Source organism: Phycodurus eques, chromosome 3 (genome assembly GCF_024500275.1).
Source record: "Phycodurus eques isolate BA_2022a chromosome 3, UOR_Pequ_1.1, whole genome shotgun sequence".
NCBI classification, from domain to species: domain Eukaryota; kingdom Metazoa; phylum Chordata; class Actinopteri; order Syngnathiformes; family Syngnathidae; genus Phycodurus; species Phycodurus eques.
The window spans coordinates 17,430,980-17,452,230 of NC_084527.1; the positions used below are offsets into that span (position 1 = coordinate 17,430,980).

Consider the following 21,251-nt stretch of genomic DNA (forward strand, 5'->3'; position numbering starts at 1 on the left):
ATGGTTGAAATTACATTATGGTTTTGAAAACATGCTTCCATGAGGAAAAAAATTAATAAATAAACATTACAATACACCAAAAAGAACGGTACAGTATTCTTGTATTTGTGTCTCACAGTGATAGACAATTATTCAAAAGTATTTTGAATGCAGTATTAAACATTTTCATACATAAAACATTTCATAAGACCAATAATTTTGTTTTATGTCAAATAGATGCTCACTGTGTGCTGATCGATTGGTAAATAAAATTAATGAAAAAAGAAATATAGTACAAGACTGAGTCTTGAGAACATCACACTGACTAAACCAGACTGTAATGTACAGGAAGCCCAGACAGCGCGCGGCCAGCCCGCCGTGTAACTATTTGCATGATCGCTCTCAAATACAGCTGCTAATGCTAAGGAAAAAAAAAAAAAAAGAAAAGAATACGTGACGTCAAGCCGCGCGATTCCCACAATGCAATGTTGATTTTTTTTTTTTTCGCACTAATTATCGTCCTTATTGTTACGTTGAATGTCGTTGTCGTTTCTGTGTACTGTATGTGAACAGGGGTTCTTGGAATGTATACCTTATTTAGCTGTGACATTTATTGTTGATTTAGGTTGTACTGTTTTCTTTTTTTTTTTTTCAGGAAACCATTACTTTCGGTAGTGTGTGAAAGAATGATCTCTTGGCCAATACGGCTGCAAATGTAACAAAAAAGAACAAGAACTGATGAAACATTCGCAGCAATGGTGTGGGACAGTAAAATATCATCATTGAGACATTCAGTATTATGGTGTCACCTACCATGTTTTCTGCCGTAAATCAGTAAGTTGGTATCTTGGTCCCTGATCAAAGTATCAAGTCTTTTCAAGTCAGTGGGTCCAAGTCCAAGTGAAGTCAAGAGTCACTGCTGTTCAAGTCCAAGTCGAGTTGCAAGTCTTTTAATACATTGTCAAGTTGAGTCTAAAGTCATCCAATTCATGATTCAAAACTGACTCGATTCCAAGTGTTGTGACTCGTGTCCACACCTCTGGTTGTTTCTACGACGGCTTGCTTAGTGAGCGGCTGTCGTGTTTCACTGTTACATGTTACACAATAAAGACCTGGTTGTCTTATCATTGTCAATAGTCATGTTGGAGCATTTATCTTCCGAAAAACAATGACAAATGGAGCTGCAAGCAGCTATAATCGGGCCATCGCAGCCCGGCCCCGCTGGGGTACTGGCAGTTTGAGGTCATGGCGCTTTGGAGTATTGGCACGATGGAGTAAGGTCCAGAAATGGCCCCCAGGCCGGAGGTTGGACACCACTGAAATGCTACCATTTAGGGGCAGTCTGGACTCCTGCACTGTAACAGTGGCCACACATAAATGGAGGACGGACTACAAATGGCCCCCGTAGGTTGGACACCAATGCTCTTGGAGAAGTGCAAAGCCATGTCAATGGTTATATTGTGTGTTATATTGTGTAAAAGCAGGCCGCACAAGAATGGACGATGGGCTGCAAATAGCCCCTACACAAGTATCTGTACATCTACTTGAATACAGAGTGTGAATACCTTTGTAACTTCTGGTAGTAAACAAATTAAATTAAGTGTCAGTAAAAACTGAGCATGATTGTGCAGCAATTTTTAGGTTTTGGAACACTAGCTGTACTGGATCCCATGAATGTTCACTGTGTCGATAAACTTTTAAGATCCTCGAAAAGACATTTTTACTACGCAGGCAAATGTTGCTGCTGAATGAACAAAGATACTGTACATGCAAAACACTATTCTTAACCATGACAATGACAATGACCACTTTTGGATAACAGTCTGGGACATTGTGTTCAAGCCAAACATTTGCAGGATGTCTCTCACTTTGAAATATCAGATTTTTTTTTTTCCATTGTTCTTTGCTTGAAGTCATGAGCATTTTCAGTCACATCTGCACAGCCACGTCTGACACGGCATCCACAGTAGTATTACGGATTTGATACAAAAATGACTTGCTATGTATGTGCCTACTGCAATAGATCATCTACCACACCCAGTCATTTAGGCTTCATCGGGAAAGGACTATCCATTTTTTTGAGGACTTTAAACAATAATAGCAGCGTCTCTGCTTACCAATAAGTAGGAACACACCAAAAGAATTATGCAAGAAACTGTGGATATCAAGTTTAGGAAAATAGCGGTAACAGTGGAAATTCTGAAATACTATGCATGCTGCATTTTGTATTTATTTATTTTTCTATTGTGCAGTGGTCACATCGTGGAAGAGGGAGCTTGAAACAGGCCCAAGAGTTTGCACAGGTTGCCACGAAAGCATACATGTGTTGGTCTTTGAAGGTTAAGAGAACAAGTTATGTATAGGTGTCGTTTTATTTTAAGAGCGCAGGGATGGTGTTCACCCAATATCTACTGAAGGTTTCCACATCTGCTCATATATTTGCGGCTCAAAATGAATTTTTGCCGACGTGTTGTGAGGAGGGTTAGTGAGTATTAACTTTATTTTTGTTTTGGTTTTTTGGGTTTTTTTGCACCATGCTCAGTCGCGTGGTTCGTGGCCCTTTGATGTGTAATTGTGGGGATTTTCCTCGAGATGTTAGATCACATGAAAACAAAAACATTTAGCACAAGCACAGAGACAACAAGCGGGCATTTCCAGCACTTGGAAAAGCATGAAAAACAAACCAATGAAATTATGGTTTTCTGCTCTGGTTAGAATTTTCTGTCCTAATGCCATAGCAATATATGGAATGTACCAACTAGCATATGGTCCGAAAATGAAGTGCCTCCATGTGTGGTCTGATTCTGTGTGGTGGAAATGCATTTATACATATTATGCCGTATGTACAGCAAAGCAAATATTTTTATTCCCTTCTGAGAGTTAAACCAGAGTATTGGTTTGAACTTTTATTTTTGAAGGAACCTGTGTTTTAAAATGGGGACCAAATACCTCCCGATGAGGGGCCTTCCTGCAATATACTCCTATACTCCAATACACATTCTCTTCCAAACAAGTTAGAATTAATTATTAGAATTATTAGAATATAAAGTATTCTATATTCCCTTCATTTTGAACATGAAAATAGAACTCAAAAAATACAAATTGAAAGGAAGAATCAACAATAGACAATGAAATGCTTAATTCTAGATTTCTATGTTCAAAAAAGGAGTGACTTTCTGTTTATTTATTTAGATTAATAATTCTAATAATAATAATAATAACAATAATAATACCTGCAAGTCACTGATGGTGTAGTGGTGCACTCGCCTGACTTTGGTGCGGGCAGCGTGGGTTCAGTTCCCACTCAGTGACGGTGTGAATGTGAGTGCGAATGGTTGTCCGTGTCTATATGTGCCCTGCGACTGACTGGCGACCGGTTCGGGGTGTAGTCCGCCTTTCGCCCGAAGTCAGCTGGGATAGGCTCCAGCGCCCCGCGACCCTAACCAGGATAAGCGGTGTTGACAATGGATGGATGGATAACACCTGCGATTGGCTGGCGACCAGTTCAGGGTGTACACCATCTCTCGCCCGAAGATAGCTGGGATAGGCTCCAGCACACCCTTGTGAGGGCATGTGGGAAGAAAACTGGACTACCCGGAGAAAAACCCAAACAGGCACGGAGAGAACATGCAAACTCCACACAGGTGAGGCCAGATCTGAACCCAGGTCCTCAGAACTTCAATGTGTTAACCCGTCGTCCACCATCCATCCATTTTCTGAGCCGCTTCCCCTCACTAGGTTCGCGGGCGTGCTGGAGCCTATCCCAGCTATCATCGGGCAGGAGGCAGGGTACACCCTGAACTGGTTGCCTGCCAATCGCAGGGCACATGCAAACAAACAAACAACCATTCGTAACCACATTCACACCTACGGGCAATTTAGAGTCATGAATTAACCTACCGTGCATGTTTTTGGGATGTGGGAGGAAACCGGAGTGCCCGGAGAAAACCCACGCAGGCACGGGGAGAACATGCAAACTCCACACAGGCAGGGCCGGGATTTGAACCCCGGTCCTCAGAACTGTGAGGCAGACGGTCGTCCACCGTGCCGCCTGGAAATTAATTCAAATGACAAAATATTGTATGGATTATTAAATTATTATATAATTAAAACCATGTTGTTTTTATAACAAATATCACACTTCACTGTTACAAGGTAAATATATATATAGCAACAGGAAGACAAACTGCATAAAAAAGAAAGGTAGCCTCAGTGTGTGACTTTATTTTGAAAAACAATTACAGGAAGTGTTTGTCATTGACATCAGTGTTGAAAGGGATCAAAACTGAGGGCAAGCGGTTAGAAACAGAATCTTAGCAGAAAGACACACAGGTAAGACTTATTTATTCATTTAAAAAAACATTTACGCTTGGGGAAAAAAAAGTATGTATTATTCATCCATTTTTTATAATAAAACTTTATTTTGCATCAATTGTTTATCAATAAAATTTATATGTCATTTAATGGTAATGTCCTGTTACTGACCTTAACTGAAGTTTAAAGTTACTTTTTATGTTAATTAATTTAGTTTGTAATTTTTTGTAAGCCTGGTCTGATATTTAAACATTATGTAATTTGGTGTTCTATTTTTTTTCATTTATTTAGTTTGTACTTTCTATGTAATTTAAAGTGCTACTTATATATATATATATATATAGAGAGAGAGAGAGAGAGAGAGAGAGAGAGAGAGAGAGAGAGAGGGAGAGAGAGAGAGAGAGAGAGAGAGAGAGAGAGAGAGAGAGAGAGAGAGAGAGAGAGAGAGAGAACACGGTGGACAACTGGTTAGAGCGTCAGCCTCACAGTTCAGAGGACCCGGGTTCAATCCCCGGTCCCGCCTGTGTGGAGTTTGCATGTTCTCCCCGTGCCTGCGTGGGTTTTCTTCGGGCACTCCGGTTTCCTCCCACATCCCAAAAACATGCATTAATTAAATTGGAGACTCTAAATTGCCCGTAGGTGTGAATGTGAGTGCAAATGGTTGTTTGTTTGTATGTGCCCTGCGATTGGCTGGCAACCAGTTCAGGGTGTACCCCGCCTCCTGCCCAATGACAGCTGGGATAGGCTCCAGCACGCCCGCGACCCTAGTGAGGAGAAGCGGCTCAGAAAATGAAAAAATGAATGAATGAATATATATATATATATATATAGAGAGAGAGAGAGAGAGAGAGAGAGAGAGAGAGAGAGAGAGAGAGAGAGAGAGAGAAATGCCAGGTTTTTATGATATTACAAATGAAACCAAGCTAAATCATTGTTTCAATCTCTGTGCAACTCAATTGGGAAAGAATAAAAACTTTCCAAGGGAAATAAAATAAAACAGCTGAGATAATGTGGTTGCACAAGTGTGCCCACTCTTATCTCTCTTAACTGGGATGAGGTCCTAAAGATGGTCCACATAGCTTCCCCAGCATCAGAGGGATCACATTGTTCAAATGTATCAGCCATTAAAAGCGTGCAAAAGAATTTCCATGGCATCATGGAACAGTGAAGACCGTCATCAACAAGTGAAGATAATATGGCATAACAGTGACATTACCAAGAACTGCACATCCCTCCAAAATGTATGAAAAGATGAGATAAAAACTGGTCAGGGAGGCTGCAAAGAGGTTGACAGGAACAGTGAAAGTGCTGCAGGAATTTATGGTTGTACTGGCTGTTTAGTACACGTTACAACAATTTTCTGTCTTCGTCATACATCTGGGCAACGGGGGAGGGTGGCAAGATGGAAGCCTTAATTTACAAGCTACTGGCTTGCAGACCGAGTTCACCATTGCTGTGCTCCGCACGCAATGTGTGGCGTAACACTTCAGGCAGGATTTTAAGGTTTTAGGCATAACTGGATGGCTAACTGCACTACAATGGTAGAAATGGGCCAGGTTATTTTTTGCTAAGTAACTCACGATTTCACCGATTACCCACAGATGAAATGAAGATGCTCAGTACTCAAATAGCCGAGGGTTATAGTTAAAAAAAAAATAAATAAATAAAAAAGTACCGTAATTTATCATGTCTAATGCACAATTCCCCACCCCCCAAAATTGTCAAAAGTCAATAGTGCGCATTATACATAGGTATAGGTGCAAATGGAAAAAAACTTTCACATTTTATAAATGTATGCTGCCATCTAGTGGTTATGAAAAAGCTGTACACTTTCATTCCAAAATGCCACCGCCACCTAGAGGTTATGAGAAAGGTATACACTTTCATTCTAATATGCCACCACCTCCTAGTGGTTATAAATAAGGTGTCACCTACACTGTCATTCCAATATGACAAGGGTACGTATGACTGCATATATGTACAGTTGTGCACATAAATTTACATACCTTGGCAGAATTTGTGAAATATTGTTTTTTTTTAAACATGACTGATGACTGAACAACAACCATCATTAATTTCTTTATGGTTATGTTTAATGATTTTCTGAAATGCTTGACTGTTTAATTTGAATCCCATTAAAATAAAATAAAATGTGGTTCGCCTGGTCCCTCATGTTTTCTATCAAAAATTGTACCCATCTTACAAATTCTGCCTGGGTAATCAAACATACGAGCACAGCTGTGTATTTTCTAATTTACTAAATAAAAGTAGGGTTGTGGATTTCAAAATAAGAGCAAGTAAATAAAAAACAAGTATTATGAACTTTAGAATTATTGTTTTAAAAAAATTCAAATATTTCATGTTTTGATCATGTGGGTAGACGCAAAATCATGGATTGTAAAAATGCATTACACATAGGTAGGAGGGTTTTCGGAAGGTCAACTTTGGGGGTGCGTATTATACATTGGTATGCATTATGCACGAGAAATTACGGTACATACTGTACTTGGTCTTGGCCCAAAAATCTCAACAATTCAGTCCTAAATTGTTCTCAGTCTTTGCACATTTTCAACACTCCAAAAATATTTAATCTATTTTAAAAAAACACAGAAATGGCTGGAATTTGGGCCTTTGTCAAGGTGAAGGGAATTATGAACAGTTCCAAATAGCAGTCAGTGTTAGTACAAAACCTTCAGGCTTCTGCTACAAAGCAAAAAAAAAAAAAAAAAGAAATGCTTACTAGAACATCAGAACTTCATTTGGGATTAATCAGGCACTTTAAATGGTGGAAGTTTGGTGCTGACTCCTATTTAACATAAGTTTGAATGTGATTGCTTAATTCTGAAAACAGCCACATCCTCAGTTGTAAGAGGGTGTGCACACTTATGTAACCACATCTTCTCAGTTGTGGAGTTGGAGGCACTTATTTGATCCGAGCTGTGATTCCATAAACTCGTGTATTATTTTCAAAATGACAAAATAATGGTTAAATGATTACTTTCCCATCTTGCACTTACTTGATGATAATACATCTTTGACTGAACTTGAACTTATATTGGACTAAGAGAAATGAGGGGGGAAACATCAAAAGCCTTCCAAATAACAATCAAAAGCGCTCCTTAATAATTACTTCCTAAACGATCATCCATAAGGCCTGGATACTATCTTTCTTATGTATTTATTTTCTTTTTGACAGCACTCCCACTAACAATCAGTTCAATTATTTACCCTATGTTTGACTTTTTTGTTTGGGCTTGTCTGCATATTTGTTTTTATCATGTGTGTTTGAGCAGCGAATGGGTGTGGTCATATAGCTATAACGATATGTGGACATAGAAACAATTCGATTGTAAGGGTTATCTGCTGAGAAGAACACTGCTCTTTAGGGGCCACTAAACACCCTGAACACACAAGGAAAAAATATTTTATTTTGAAAAATGTAGAAAACAATAGTGAAAAGATTCTTGAAAATAATTTTTCCCCGTATGGGGGGGTTGTTTGTATCCTTTAAAAATTAATACAATAAAAATGTAAGTATTGACGAAAATAAAGTTATTACAAATATTTTTTTAGAATATTTTTAAAATATTAAAACGGGTCAGTTTGACCCATGAATAGGAGAGGAAACTATACATAAAATAGATCATTTATCCTTCCATCCATCCATCCATTTTCTGAGCCGCTTCTCCTCACTAGGGTCGCGGGCGTGCTGGAGCCTATCCCAGCTATCATCGGGCAGGAGGCGGGGTACACCCTGAACTGGTTGCCAGCCAATCGCAGGGCACATACAAACAAACAACCATTCGCTCTGGCATTCACACCTACGGGCAATTTAGAGACGTCAATCAACCTACCATGCATGTTTTTGCGATGTGGGAGGAAACCGGAGTGCCCGGAGAAAACCCACGCAAGCACGGGGAGAACATGCAAACTCCACACAGGCGGGGCTGGGGGTTGAACCCCGGTCTTCAGATCTGTGAGGCAGACGCTCTAACCAGTCGGCCACCGTGCCGCTAGATCATTTATATTTTTTAAAAAAGGCCAGCAGTTGTTTTTTTTGTTTTTTTAATCTTTGTGTTATGTTCCTGTATAACTTCAATACACAGAAATACATTTCAAAATTTAATGATACACTGTAATTTATTTTAAAAACAAAAATGTGTGAATTTTTTAATAGTTAGATTTCGGAATAATAATTAATAATTAATTAAGAATTAGATTCCATACTTATAAATGTTATTGCAATTTTGTTATTGCACGTTTATTGTTTGAAAAAATATTTACATAAAAAACGAACAAAATAAGGCCAGCAGAAGCTGAACTCTTATTTTCTAGATTTAAAACAGCTAAATCGACCACAACATAACAGGAGACTAAAAAAAAGTATAGATATTTTTAATCACTGGAAAAATATGAAATAAAAAAATATGCGGTCTATATAAAGAAGAAGAATCACCTTTATTGTTAAGAACATGCATGCATGCACACAAAAACATTTTACCCATCACAGTGAACACATACACATGTTAGTGGAACACACTGGAGCAGGGGCCAGGTGAAGCGCCTGGGGAGCATTTCGGGGTATCAGTGTCTTGCTCAAATATATTTATATAAATACATATATAACATGAATAAAGTATATAATTTAGTATCAGTTTTTTTTACACCAATTGTAAAGATATTTGTAAGAATTAGATAACATACTGTAAATATAAATGTTATTTAAATGTGTTTCCATGTTATTTAAAGATAAAGATTCTCCCCGTGCTTGCGTGGGTTTTCTCCGGGCACTCCGGTTTCCTCCCACATCCCAAAAACTTGCATGACAGGTTGATTGAAGACTCTAAATTACCTGTAGATGAGAATGTGAGTGCGAATGGTTGTTTGTTTATGTGTGCCCTGCGATTGGCTGGCAATCAGTTCAGGGTGTACCCCGCCTTCTGCCCGAAGATAGCTGTGATAGGTTTCAGCACGCCCACGCCCACGACCCTTGTGAGGATAAGAGGGTCAGAAAATGGATGGATGGATGAAAATAATACATAATACAATTAGGGTGATCGTGAATCAGTTGGTAGAGCTGGTGGTCCAGTGACAGAAGGGTCTGAATCCCAGCACCGACTGTCTGCTGTTGAAGTGTCCCTTAGGCAAGACACTGTACCCTAAAGTGCTCGGAGTGGGCCTGGCAATGCCTTGCATGGCAGCAGAATGTAAGCCTCTGTCAAGCACTTTGGGCACCATGACGGTGTAGAGTATTTTCAAATATTTTCTAACCTTCAAAAACATAAAAATAAAGTCCAAATTTGAAAAAAATATTGACTTTTTAACTGAAAACACGGGACGAATTGATCAAATCACTATTTTAGGATTTCATAGTTATTCGTACGTACATGTCGTTTTGTTAGCCGACAAAGTGACTGATCGCGATGAGACACCGCAAAATCTTCCATCTGAAGCGATCCGCCCTGCTGTATGCCCTGCTGGCTGCCCTGCTGTATGCCATTTGTATGCTCTCCCTGATCAACGGGGGTCTCAAGGTTGGCTGGAATCCCACCCCCATCAGCTTCGGCCGCTACACCCGGCTGGACTACGAGCACGACGACAGCCCGGAGAAGGTGTGCAACTGCTCGGCCATCTTGTGGGGCGAGCGGGAGGCGCTGGAGCAGGCCAAGTTGTTGACCATCACCAAGGATTTCCGCAAGCGCATCAGAGTCCCAGACCAATTTTATGTGAACGCCAGCAAAGACTGCAGGTGAGTGTTCGTATATTATACACACTTCCCATCCAAGAATACTGGAACAGCAAGGCTACACTGCTTTTGTTTTGCTGTTGACTGATTCTCCATTTTTTTCATGTTAGTTACATAACTAAAAAAAGTATGTGAACCCTTTGGAATGACCTAGATTTCTGCAGAAATTGGTCATGAAATCTTAATCTCTTAATACCACCGCTATCACATCGCAAATATAGAAACCATCGATACTTACACAAAAACGCAACATAGTACCACGCAACTGTGCCCCGTGAATGACCTGGACCAGTTCAGAATCAATATTTATCCAATGAAACATAAAAAATAAAATAATAATAATAAATAAAATACATCATACTCAACAGCGATGCTGATTTTGAATCAGCAGCTCGCCACAGGTGTCTTTGGCTAGTCAAAATTAGCTGTAACAAGTTTTGCTTGGACCATCCAATCAGAGGACAGAAAAATGGTGATGTCATCAAGATGGCCCTGCGAAGACGAATTTTAAATCTGATTGGTTAAAGAAACATTCCCGTTGCCAGTATAGTTTTAGATATACTGTACATCGGCCAGCACTACTGATTTTGAAGGCCGTGCAATCAGTGACGAAATTGGTGATGTTGGTTAAAGCTGCCCTGCCCTATCAAATGGGTCTCCGACCAACAAGCCGCAGGCTCTTTGGTACCAGGCTGCACAGAGAGACTGAAAAAAAAAAGATTTTATCGTGTGAGCTTGTCAAACACTCATCTTGGTCACGTGATACAGAAAAAAGCGAGCCCTCAAGGCCTACTTGAAATACAAGTTTATCACTACAAGCAATTTGCACACGTCCAATGTTTCATGTGGTGACAAGCTTGCAAATGAGGAAACGAAACCATAAAAAAATGCTTCGGCATATTGAAGAAAAACAATCGCTGGGCTCCCACTAATTACAGCAAATACTGGAATGTTATCAAGGAGAGACACTGCTGCCGATGCACTTTTAGTCCATTTATGTACAACCCCAATTCTAATGAAGTTTGGGACGTTGTGTTAAACATAAATAAAAAGAGAATACAACGATTTGCAGATCATGCTCAACCTATATTTAATTGAATACACTACAAAGACAAGATATTTAATGTTCAAACTGAAAAACTGTTTTCAGCAAATAATCATTAACTTAGAATTTATGGCTGCAACAGGTTCCAAAAAAGCTGGGACAGGGTCATGTTTAACACTGTGTTACATCACCTTTTCTTTTAACAACATTCAATAAACGTTTTGTCATGTGTGTGTGTTCCTGTGAGCATCTTCACCACCTGTGCCTCGTTCACCCTAATTACCCCTTGTATTTAACCTCGTGTCTCATTCCAGTTCGTTGTACCTTGTCGTCGTGTTCCAGCATTCCTTGTTTCCATGTCACAGACTCACAGTAAGACTTTGACCCTGTTCCGATTATCGACCTCGCCTCTTTGCCTCATGTTTTGGGATACTGTTGCCTTTCTTGGATTGCCTGCCTGTGTACCGACCTATGCCCGTCTATTAAACCTCTCTTTTTGGAAACCGTCCATTTGTTTTGGAGTCGTGCATTTTTGGGTCCTATCCTCTGTTCCGTTCATGACAGAACAAACTTGCCATAACATGGACCCAGCAGACTCAGACCCGGTGCGCAAAGCCCGTCAAGCGCAGGGTCAACGCCTCTGGAAGCAGGATGAGCAGATTGCTGCCCTCCACCTTCACCTAGAGGGACTTTCAAGGCATCAGGACAATATGATGAAACAGGTGGCCTCACAGTTTGAACTTCTTATGAAAATTCTTCAAGAGAAGGAACCAGTTGGCACCACACCCAATACCGCCACAGCATTTCCATGTGAAGTAGTCACCATGCAGCCACCTCCGCTGCTGTCTGCCCACAGCTCTCTCGACCGGAGAGGTTCTCTGGAAATTCTGGGAACATTAAGCCGCAGTGTGAACTCCACTTTGAGCTGCAGGCAGCTGCCTTCCCCACCGAGCGGGCAAAAATCGCTTTCGTCATTTCCCACCTGACTGGTCGTGCGGAGGAGTGGGCTACTGCTGAATGGAGCCGCAATTCCGCCGCGTGTCATTCATGGGCTTTTTTCGTAAAGACTATGGAGCAAATTTTTCAATTTTCCACTCCAGATTGTGAGGCAGCTTGCTCCCTTGTCACTTTACAACAAGGCAAGCGCAGGGTTTCAGATTACGCGATTGAGTTTCGCATTCTAGCAGCTGAGAGTCATTGGAATAATCAGGCGCTACTCGATGCCTTTTTTCAAGGACTATCCCCCGCCGTCAAGGATCATTTAGTCCCACTAGACCTGCCGACCGACTTGGACACTCATCGCTCTCGCCGTAAAGATCAAGAGGCTTTTGGATCGCGAGCTAGATGGAGATCGGCGGAGGGCTGCGTCACCGCGCACTTGGCGGACGAGCCTCGGTGACCAGCCAAACCAAGGCAGATCCCCTGGTTCCGGTCTCAACCCACTGGCTAGCGTCCCCACGGATGAACCCATGCAACTGGGCAGGTTCCGTCTCTCCCCTGAGGAACGTCAACGCCGGCTGAAGGAAGGGCGGTGCTTCTACTGCGGTCAGTTGGATCATTCCGTGAGCAACTGTGACATCAAAGTTGCCGGTGGCACGGGAGAGGTGAGTCTGAATTTCATTAAGACCCTACACGGGTTCTTCCTAAAGTGACACTATACTCTCCTGATCAAGAAATTCATATACCTGTATTAATTGACTCTGGTTCTGACGCAAACTTACTCAACTCCATCGTCAGAGTTATGCACCTTAGAACCTTTTGAAATAAAACGCCAACGCAACACCTATGGTGCAGACGGCAGTTTTATGGGCAAGATCACTCACTGCACCCAAACACTCACATTGACATTTCCTGATTCTCACTCGGAACGCATTAGTTGTCATGTTTTTGACGCCATGAATCAAGACCTTATCTTAGGGAACCCATGGTTGAAATTACATAACCCCCACATTGACTGGTCCTCTGGGCAGGTTATGTCATGGGGGAGCAATTGCGTCCGGAACTGTTTCAAGCCGCCATGTGATGTTCAGGGTCATGTTTCTAAGGACTTTACTTTGCCAGATCTCAAACAGCAGTTTTTGGTAGAAGTTGATGCGTCTGATGCCGGAATAGGAGCAGTGCTCTCCCAGAAATCTCTCAAGGATGATAAATTACATCCTTGTGCTTTTCTCTCCAAAAAACTGACTCCAGCTAAGAAAAATTATGACATTGGTGACCGTGAACTGTTGGCAGTCAAGGTGGCTTTGATGGAGTAGAGGCACTGGCTAGAGGGGGCACAGACTCTGTTTTTAGTATGGACAGATCACAAGAATCTTGATTATATTAAGACTGCTAAAAGATTAAATGCGAGGCAGGCTAGATGGGCTCTGTTCTTCACTAGATTTAATTTCACGTTATCCTACCGACCTGGTTCTAAAAATGGTAAGCCAGATGCTTTGTCACGTGTTTTCTCCGAAGAGAATTCTTTGTCTGACCCTGACTATTTTGCCTAAGTCATGTTTCATTTCCGCTTTTGTTTGGGACATTGAAACTGTGGTTAAAGCGGCTCTGAAAAACACCCCTAGCCCTGAAGATTGCCCTGAAAACATGCCCCTGGGAACGAGCCTGCCAGATGCTGCTGACCGTCCCTGCGCCAGGGACGGTCCTACAAAGCCGCTGCTGACCGTCGGAGGAGACCGGCCCCGAACTACAAAGTGGGTCAGCGAGTTTGGCTCTCGGCCAAACATATTCCACTCCGGGTGGAGTCCAAGAAGCTCGCTCCCAGGTTCGTTGGGCCCTTCCCCATCACAAAGATCATCAACCCTGTCACCGTGAAGCTGAGGGTCCCAAGGTCGGTGCGGGTCCACCCTGATTTTCACGTCAGCCTACTCAAGCCAGCCCGGGAATCCCCTCTGCTCCCGCCTTCCAGGCCACCTCCTCCCCCCCGGTTTGTGGATGGGGGGGCCCTGTCTTCTCTGTGAAGCGGCTGTTGTCGTCTCGTCGGAGGGGGAGGGGGTTTCAATATCTGGTGGACTGGGAGGGCTATGGGCCTGAGGAACGTTCATGGTTACCGTCTGCGTTTATCATGAATGATTCGCTCATTCGGGACTTCCATGTTGCGCATCCAGGGGATCCAGGGCCGGCCCGTTAAGGGGGGGTACTGTCGTGTGTGTGTGTGTGTGTTCTGGGTTTTGTCCTCCCCCGTTTCACACACACCTGCTCCTGTGAGCATCTTCACCACAAGTGCCTCGTTCACCCTAATTACCCCTTGTATTTAACCTCGTGTCTCACTCCCTTTCGTTGTACCTTGTCGTCGCATTCCTAGTTTCCACGTCACAGACTCACAGTAAGACTTGACCCTGTTCCGATTATCGACTTTGCCTCATGTTTTTGGATACTATTGCCTGCCTGTGTACTGACCTATGCCCGTCAATTAAACCTCTCTTTTGGAAACTGTCCATTTGTTTTGGAGTCGTGCATTTTTGGGTCATATCCTCTGTTCCGTTCATGACACGTTTAGGAACTGAGGACACTAATTGTTGATGCTTTGTAGGTGGAATTCTTTCCCATTCTTGCTTCAGTTGTTCAACCGTCCGGGGGTTCCGTTGTCGTATTTTACGCTTCATAATGCCCCACACATTTTCAATGGGAGACAGGTCTGGACTGCAGACAAGCCAGTCTAGAAGCCACGCTGTTGTAACACATGCAGAATGTGGTTTGGCATTGTCTTGCTGAAATAAGCAGGGGCGTCCATGAAAAAGATGTTGCTTGGATGGCAGCATATGTTTCTCCAAAACCTGTATGTACCTTTCAGAGCTAATGGTGCCTTCACAGATGTGTAAGTGACCCATGCCCTTGGCACTGACACAGCCCCATACCATCACAGATGCTGGCCTTTGAACTTTGCGTCCATAACAGTCCAGATAGTTCTTTTCCTCTTTGGCCCGGAGGAAACGGCGTCCACAATTTCCAAAAACAATTTGAAATGTGGACTCGTCGGACCACAGAACACATTTCCACTTTGCCTCTGTCCATCTTAGATGAGCTCGGGCCCAGAGAAGCCGGTGGCATTTCTGGGTGTTGTTGATAAATGGCTTTTGCTTTGCAAAGTAGTTTTTCAAATTGCATTTACGGATGTAGCGCCAAACTGTATTTACTGACATTTGGTTTTCTGAAGTGTTCCTGGGCCCATGTGGTGATATCCTTTACACATTGATGTCGGTTTTTGATGCCGTGCCGCCTGAGGGATCGAAGGTCACGGGCATTCAATGTTGGTTTTTGGGCTTGCCGCTTGCATGCAGTGATTTCTCCAGATTCTCTGAAACTTCTTATTATGGACCGTAGATGATGAAATCCCTAAATTCCTTGCAATTGTACATTGAGGAACATTGTCCTTAAACTGTTCGACTATTTTCTCACACCCTTGTTCACAAAGAGGTGAACCCCGTCCCATCTTTGCTTGTGAATGACTGAGCAATTCAGTGAAGCTCCTTTTTATACCCAATCATGGCACCCACCTGTTCACAATTAGCCTGTTCACCTGTGGGATGTTCCAAAATGGTGTTTGATGAGCATTCCTCAACTTTCTCAGTATTTTTTGCCACCTGTCCCAGGTTTTTGGGAACGTGTTGCAGCCATAAAATTCTAAGTTAATGATTATTTGCTAAAAACAAAGTTGATCAGTTTGAAAATTAAATATCTTGTCTTTGTAGTGTATTCAATTAAATATAGGTTGAACATGATTTGCAAATCATTGTATTCTGTTTTTATTTGTTTAACACAATCTCCCAACTTCATTGGAATTGGGGTTGTAAGACACGAAAACAGCCAACTCCACTTTCACTCACAAGAAGGCATCTAAACGAGCAGACGCCTCGGTAACCCGCTCTCTTGTACTGTCCATGTTTCTGTCTTTTTCGTTCGTGTTTGGAGACATTGCGCGACTTACTTACACTAGCGAAGACCTTTTGATATCTTTCACAAATCCACAAAGCTTTTTCTCAAAGATTCTCATATTGCGAATTCGACAACCCTGCAGCCACTCTGCAAGCCAGCTCGCGGGTTAGTTCTTTGGTTGGTTGCGGCATGGAAAATATCTGGTACGACTCTGTGTGATATATTCCAGCCACTGGAGGCTGATAGGGACGTGTAAGCATATGCTCGATGTACGAACATATTTGAGTGACAACTGAAAATTTAGAGGGCCGTGTCTTCACCACGGCCACAACGTCTTACAGCTGGGGAGTACGTCTGTTAAAAATCTCTGTGAAATGTCAAAATTATGACATTTTTATGTTCACTGACCAGGAATTTTATGGCTATGAAAAATACCAAACATGTCATCTAAGGCAGTCCATCAACGTATTTCTTAATGTGAAGCCCCTTAATGTGGGACCGACCGATGCGAAAACAGGTTTAAGTTTGCTATTGTCGAATTATTGCCCAATGTGAAATACGCCTCACACAAAAGAGCTCTTAGTTTAGCTTCTGTACATTTATGAATTGTTAACTTGGATGAAGCTGTAAAGGGTCACAAAAGTATTTCTGAAAGCCTTGGTTCATCTGTCGGTAGGCAGATGAAATTTCAGCATTGTCATTACTCTCCCTAGGAGTGGTCATCCTGTAAAGTTGACTACAACTGCTCATCACAGAATACTCAATGAGGTGGAGAAGAATTGTACAGATTTACAGAAAACACACCAGTAAATCACATCTTCCAATACTTTTTCCGACACGAAAAATGGATGGGTTCAAATAAAAAGATATTTACTTCTGGTCCAGATGGAATGTAAATACCTGGAAATAAAAGTTGAAGTAGTAATACACTATCAATTATCATAGTTAGATGTGTAACCAACATTGAAACAAGAGAGCTGTGCCAATACTTTTTGAATTCTTTCTCAAACCCCAGGAAGTTTAAGTCAAGCAGGAAGTATCTCACATTCCCGCTAAGCCAGGAGGAAGAAGACTTTCCCCTGGCTTACGCCATGGTTGTGCATCATAAGGTATGTTTACTCTTGTCTCTATCTTGTTGATATTTACTCTCACGTAAGGAAATAATAGAAGACAAATATAACAATACTCACAGGCATATATTCTTAAAACTCTGTGAAGAAGAACTAGTATTATTGTAGAGGAGTTGTGATGTCTCCTCTGTCTAAATGTACTGTATATCAATATGCCTATTATACTGCCCCCAGGTGGCCAAGGCGCATAAAAGAGAAGGAGCAGCGTCACGTCCATTGAATTGAAGCAAAGTGTGATAAAAATGGTTTAATTCTTTGCATTGTATTTAATTAGGTTATTACTTTGTTTTTAATAAGTACTATATTATCGAGTGCTTTTTTTCCTCATGAAAATACACTTTTTTTCAGAAAGGCTCGAATGGATTAATGTAATTTCCATTCATTTCAATGATCAAAGACTATGTGAGACACGTTTTGAGTTAGAAGCGTGGTCTCGAAACAAACTGAACTCGTAGGCACCAGTAGAAGTACAGAAATTACACTTCATAAAAGTAGTTTATTTTTTTTATATTTTCTTTCATGCATTTCTTTTGGTCATATGAATGTGAAAAAAAAATGTGCAATGCGCTGAATCCGGAATGGATGAACCGTACCAGTAAATTGTGTTACAAGCTTGGTCAAGAAGCAAATTCAATTCGTGAGTCAATATACCAGTGTATATAATAAACCCAATAAAGTGAAACTACTCCCCACTGCATTTGTTTTGCCAGGTGCAGAACTTTGAACGTCTCCTGCGGGCAATCTACGCTCCTCAGAATGTCTACTGCATTCACGTGGACTTGAAGGCCTCGCCGTCTTTCCTAGCTGCAGTCTCGGCCGTGGTCTCTTGCTTCCCTAATGTGTTCCTGGCTGGCCGGCGTGAAAGCGTGGTCTACGCCGGCTGGTCCCGGGTGCAGGCAGACCTCAACTGCATGGCCGAGCTGCTGAGCACCGGCGTGGCGTGGAGATACTTCATCAACCTCTGCGGCCAGGACTTCCCCCTCAAAACCAACCTGGAGATGGTGCGGGCACTGCAGGCGCTCAACGGCGCCAACAGTATGGAGTCAGAGAAGTTACCCAAGGAGAAGACGTGGAGGGTGGAGAGGGTTCACCACGAAGTGGATGGACACATCCAGGTAAGTCTTGAGAGCAGTAATATTGTATCTGTACAAATAGTAGGCTAATGCACCTATACCTGTAATATTATTATTAATATATAAAACTACCATGCAATGCGAAGCCATATATCAGTGCCGGGTTCTCTGGGCCTGAACTCATCTGAGATGGACTAATGCCAAGTGGAAGAGTGGGCTTAATTTGACAAGTCCACATTTCAATTTCATTTTAGGAAATCATTAACATTGTGTCCTCTTTGGGCCAAATGTGAAGGAAGCAGAGAACCTCTTTGGGCCAAAGAAGAAAAGGATTCAAAATTTAAAAGCCAGCATCTGTGATAGTATAGGGGGTGTGTTAGTGCTCCATGAAGGCACCATTAATGCTGAAAGGCACATACTGGTTTTGGAGCAACGAATGCTGCCATCCAAGCAATGCCTTTTTTTTAGGGTAGTCCGTGTTTATTTCAGCAAGACAATGCCAAGGCAAATTCTGCATGTGTTACAACAGCGTGGCTTCGTTGTAAAAGAGGACTAGACTGGCCTGCCAGAAGTCCAGACCTGTCCACCATTGAAAATGTATGGCACATTGTGAAGCACAAAATACGACAACGGAGACCCCAGACTGCTAAGCAACTGAAGTTGTACATCAAACAAGAATGGGAAATAATTCCATCACAAAGCTTGAACAATTTGTATCCTCAGTTCCAAAACGCTTATTGACTGTTGTGAAAAGGAAAAGTGATACACATGGCCGTCCCATCTTTTTTTGGAATGTGTTGCAGGTATCAAATTCAACATGAGTGAATATTTGCAACAAAACAAAGTTTAGCAGTTTTAATTTTTTTTAAATCTTGTCTTTGTAGTGCATTCATGGTTGAAAAGGATTTGCAAATCATTGTGATCTCTTTTCACTTGTTTTACACAGTCCCAAATGTAATGGAATTGGGGTTTGTACATTTTATTAAAATATCGGTGGATTAACTGTAACAAAATTATTTATGAATAATGCTATTGAAGAAATTGAATAGAATTGGTTAATTAAAATTAATGTGTTAAATATTTTTATTCATTTATCTCTTTAAATAAATGGCTGATTGATTTATTGTAGAAATTAAAATAGGTTAAGAAACAATTTTATATTGCTGATTATTAAATCAACTATACTTAAATCAACAACAAAGAAATTAAAAAAATTACAATCTATAAAATTGGGTAATTAAAATTAAGACAGATTTATTTTAATTTATTTTTCATAATTGTTAACTGATTTATTGTGAATATAATAAAAAAAATCGTATTTTTTAAAATATACATTCAACTTTTTAGTTTCCTAAATTAGGTAATGATAAATTATTTAAAACATTTCTTTAAATCCCTATTAGTGAATTAAAAGGAGTTTATTGATTTTTATTTATTATTCTCATTCAATAATTTAATTTGTTGTAAATAGTAAAATAAGAAAACAATAGAATCATCATGTGTGGCACGGTGGCCGACTGCTTAGATCGTCAGCCTCACATTTCTGAGGACCCGGGTTCAATCCCTGGTCCCGCCTGTGTGGGGTTTGCATGTTCTCTCATGTTCTCCCCATTCAACATTTTTATTTATTAAACACCTGTTTATCACTGAATACAATGTAATGAGCAGGGCAGTCAAGGGAATTTGTTGACATACAGAATGTGCTCTCAATTGTAATGAAGCCGAATGAACGAAGGCGAAACCAAGACAAATACAACATGCATTTTTGTTTGTCGTACTAAAACATGCAACAATTTGACTTTCCCTTGTGTCAGGCGGTGGGAACGGCAAAGGAGTCACCGCCCTTCCAACTTCCCATCATGTCGGGGAACGCCTACATCCTGGTGACGCGGGGCTTCGTCCGTAGCGTTCTAGAGGACCAGCGCATCCTCGCCCTCATAGACTGGGCCAAGGACACGTACAGCCCCGACGAATTCCTGTGGGCAACCATTCAGCGTATGTCCGGCGTGGGCGAGCTCCAAGTATGACCTGAGCGACGTCAACGCCTTGGCCAGGCTGGTCAAGTGGCAGTGGCACGAGGGCGAGCAGCCCTCCAGTCACGCCGTGTACCCGCCGTGCCAGGGCATCCACATTAGGGCCATTTGCGTGTACGGGTCGGGCGACCTACAGTGGCTAGTGAAGCAGCGGCACCTCTTTGCCAACAAGTTTGACATAGACGAGGAAGCTGTCGCAATCTACTGTCTAGAAAAGTACCTCCGACAAAGAGTGCTGGCCCAGCTGCAGGAAGTGAATGTCTGGTACAGTACTTTCATGTGAAGGAAGCAGAGAACTCAAACAAAGCATGATGACATTACACTGGTTTGTCATAAGCAAATCAGAAATGTATTTCAGTCTATAAAATCGGTGGACCAGCCAGGAATTCACAAATGTTCCCATTATGAAGAACACAGGAGATCGTGGTCAGGTGGAGGACACGACCAGCACTAATCATGTTAATGCTACACTGCCTTGTAATAAGGAAAATAGACACTGGATCACAGTATATATTGTTGGTGGACCAGCCAGGAACATATCCTGTTAGGCATATGAATAGTGTAGGAGATAGCTGTCACGTGTAGGAAACAGCCAGAAGACAATGGGTAACAGTCAATAGAATATTGTATGTACCAGCCAGGAAAATGTACCATTAGATGTATGAATAATATAGGATGTTTCTGTCACGTGTAGGACACGACAAAATCAAACAAATCATGATGACGCTACAGTGGTTATAATAAAAAAATAAAATAAAATCAGAAAATGTATTTACAGTCCATAATATTGGTGGACCACACAGAATCCTTTCATCCTTTGTTGGAAGTATGCATGTACTGTATGTATACGTGTAGGGCATGGCCAGTATCAATCATGTTGATGCTATACTGGCTTGTAATAACGGAAATATACAGTACACCGGATCATTCTACAATGTTGGTGGACGAGCCAGCAACATGTCCTGTTAGACGTATGAATAATAAAGATTACTGCCACATGTAGAATGAGGCTAGTGTAACTCCTGTTGATGCAACACAAACTTGTCATAGGCAAAA

The 21,251-nt window shown here is 41.6% G+C and overlaps 1 protein-coding gene across 1 annotated transcript; it reads left to right on the forward strand.

Annotated features, from left to right (window-relative positions):
* Window positions 1-4,273: 4,273 nt before the first annotated feature.
* On the forward strand, window positions 4,274-20,948 carry LOC133400644 (beta-1,3-galactosyl-O-glycosyl-glycoprotein beta-1,6-N-acetylglucosaminyltransferase-like). The gene is given in 6 exon segments (XM_061673504.1): window positions 4,274-4,311; window positions 9,696-10,042; window positions 16,975-17,068; window positions 17,800-18,204; window positions 19,977-20,170; window positions 20,172-20,948. Coding segments are annotated over 5 exon segments (1,326 nt in total). The 5' UTR covers window positions 4,274-4,311; window positions 9,696-9,716; the 3' UTR covers window positions 20,479-20,948.
* The last annotated feature ends 303 nt before the right edge of the window (window positions 20,949-21,251 follow it).